Raw genomic sequence first — 2,809 nt, 5'->3', positions numbered from 1 at the left:
CGCCTCCACCCTGCATGCCTCGACCGCTGCACGCCTCTGGGCACTACGGCGCGCACAGCCTCCGCGGCGCTGGCCCGCCCGCAAGCCGCTCCTCCGCCGACCGAGGCTGGACGCCGCTCGCGAACGTTGAGACCCTCGGCGGCGTCGGCGACGGCGGCGTTGGCGACACGGCTAACGCTGCTCTCGCCGACCACCTCGGCTTGAGCCTGTTTGGCGTGCTCGGCGGAGGCAAGGTGGGACAGGGCGTGCTGCAGGGCGAGTTCGCATCGGCGGCCGACAACGAGGTCGAGCGGATCCTCGACGGGCTCAAGGCGGACCAAGCGGACCTCGGCGCCCTCGGCGACCTCGGCGATCCGGCAACCTCCGCAGCGCCCTTCCTGTTTGCAAGCAGCGGCGGCGCCGGCGCAAGCAACGGCCACGCCGGCACCGGCTACGCCGGCACGGGCGGAGCCGGCACGGTCGGCGCCAAGACCCAGCGGTACGCCGCCAGTTTCGCTCACTGGCCAGCCGTCGCTGTCGGCTTTTGAGTCTGCGCCCTGCCGGCGCCATCCCTAGGGGCGCCGGCGAGCGCTCAAGCGGGAGCCGCTGCCCCGGCCGTGCCGCTTCTCGCCACTAGCCCCGCGCGCCGCATGGCGGGGCCCGGCGCGCCGAGCTCCGTGAGACAGTAGCTGCCCCTCTCCCCCGGTCTTCTTCCTCCTCGTCCTCTTCTTCTTCCTCGTCTTGTTCCTGTGCCTGATCCTCCAAGTGGCAAGTGCCCCCGAAGCATGCCCCGGGGCGCACGCCTCTCTCTATGATGCCTTTGATCCGAGTGCAACACGCCGTCGCACCACTCCAGCACGGAGAGCGAGTGCACGGCGCGCACCGACGTGGTTTTTGCGAGTTAGGAAAAGTCAGATCACTCTCACCTATTCGCTATATGCGTTGGCACGCGCTCGTATCTACGTAGCGAGTAGCGTGTTTTTCGATGTGATTCGAATTGTAGTCCGTGGCGGCGGCGTTTAGGAAAGATCTCTAGCGCGCGCGCCTGCCGCGCCTCTCAGCTCACAGGACTCAGCGACAGCGGTCACGCGACACGCGACACGCCGTCACCCAGCCGACAGGCCCCGTGTCGCGCGCACGCACGCGACAGTGCACGCGACCGACGGTCTTTCTCTCGACACTCGAGCGGGGCTGTGGCGCGCTCATGACCCCACACAACTCTCGGCGCGGTCGCCGTCAGTGCGGCCTCTCCCCCATCGCCTTGGCGTCCTTCTTAGCCTTCTTCGACGCCTTGCCTCCTTTGGAGATCCCCTTGGGCTTTCCAGCCGCGGAAGCGAGGGAGTCGGCTCGCCGCTTGGAGCCCTTGCCCTCCCTCGGTGCGGCGGCGGCGGCGGCGGCCCCGCTCGCCCCCCCCTCCGGCGGCGGCGCCCCCTCCCGCGCCGCCAGCTTGGCAGCGCCAGCCACACTCAGCACCTCTGCCCGCAGCTCCCGCGCGAGTGCATCGTCCTCCCCCTCGGCCGCGGTGCCGACCGCGCCGCCGGTGGCGGAGGAGCGGAGCGCCGCCAGCCGCGCGTCCAGCTCGGCCGCGCCCGCCCCCGCCCGCTCGCGGTCAAGCCGCTCCACGACGCTTCGGCTATACTCGCCGTCGGACCCGCCGCCGCCGCTCTCGCCGCCCGGTGCCGCCGCGCCGCCACCACCCTCGCCGCCGCCGGGAGCGCCTCCGCCCGCACCGGCCGAGGCGTCGGGTCCGGACGGTCCGCCGAGCGCGTGCACGATGAAGCGCTTCGCGGCGGACGCGTTGAGGCTCGCCTGCCGCTGACTCGCCTCCGCCTCCTGACTCGCGGCACGCACTTTGCGGATGTAGCCCTTGATGCGCTCGAGCTCGGCGAGGACGGGGTGGTTGGCGGAGGGAATGCCCTGCGTCTTGAGGTACATGTAAAAGAGGGTATTGATCGTGTAGGCCACCATCAGGTGCAGCCGCGCCGACTCGAGCGGCGGGAGGCCGCCGCAGAGCTCCGCCCACGGCGCACGCTGCAGGCGGCGCACGCGCTCCTCGATGTCGCCCAGCCCCCGCTCGAAATTTGCCACCGCAGACGCAACTTCTGCTGGGAGGAGGCTGGAGGGCGCAGTGGCCGGCGGCGCAGTGGCCGGCATCGTGCACGGCCTCGTTTTTCTCTTTTACGAGGTCCTGTTCCGGTAACAATTGACCCGCCATAAAAACGGTATGTCGGTGGAGTGCTCTCTACTCCCGCGGCGCCCCTGTCGGTTCGGAGGCGCCCGGCGGCCGCGCGCTTGGTGCCGACGTCGACCGGCTGCTCTCGCGGCGCCGAGACGTGCCGCTTTGGTCACGTCTCGCGCGCTGCGAGGTGTCTTTTGGCATGTGAGCGCTTGCCAAAGACGCCAGCAAGCTCGCCTTCCTTGCCTGCGGCCGCGGGCGTGCGGGCGGGCCCGCCAGGCTCGGCGAAGCTCGGCGCGGGTCTTCGAGCTCGCCGCCGGCGACGAGCCAGCATGGCTCGTCGCTCGACGGGAGCCTGTCCAGTATGCTCTGGGCATGCTGTACAGCATCGCCAACTCTCTGGGAGGGTCTACAGGGACAGGGCGGGCCGTCTCGGGCACGATGGCGCGCTCAATAGTACCACGACTACCAGCTCTCCGATCGGGCCGCCGACAGCGGGCTTGCGCAGCGCGCCGCTCGACGGCAGGCTGCTCCCCACCCTTCCAACAGCATCTGATGCCTCGCTTCTCTCGCTGCGACCGCATCCGGGGGCCTGCGCCGACCGCCTCGCTTCGCCAGCGCTGCCTATGACTGCGGCACGCACGTCGGCTCGCC

At 70.6% G+C, this 2,809-nt stretch overlaps 1 protein-coding gene across 1 annotated transcript; it reads right to left on the bottom strand.

Moving 5' to 3' along the window:
• Positions 1–1,215: 1,215 nt before the first annotated feature.
• On the bottom strand, positions 1,216–2,133 carry EMIHUDRAFT_229615 (hypothetical protein; the record flags this gene model as incomplete). Its single annotated transcript, XM_005785859.1, has 2 exons — positions 1,216–1,277; positions 1,710–2,133. The coding sequence occupies 2 exons, from the start codon at positions 2,131–2,133 to the stop codon at positions 1,216–1,218; spliced, it is 486 nt and encodes a 161-aa protein (XP_005785916.1).
• Between the last annotated feature and the right edge of the window lie 676 nt (positions 2,134–2,809).

This window comes from Emiliania huxleyi (genome assembly GCF_000372725.1).
Source record: "Emiliania huxleyi CCMP1516 chromosome Unknown EMIHUscaffold_157, whole genome shotgun sequence".
Classification (NCBI taxonomy): domain Eukaryota; phylum Haptophyta; order Isochrysidales; family Noelaerhabdaceae; genus Emiliania; species Emiliania huxleyi.
The sequence above is the reverse complement of the archived record's forward strand: the minus strand, read 5'-3'. Positions and strand labels throughout refer to the sequence as shown.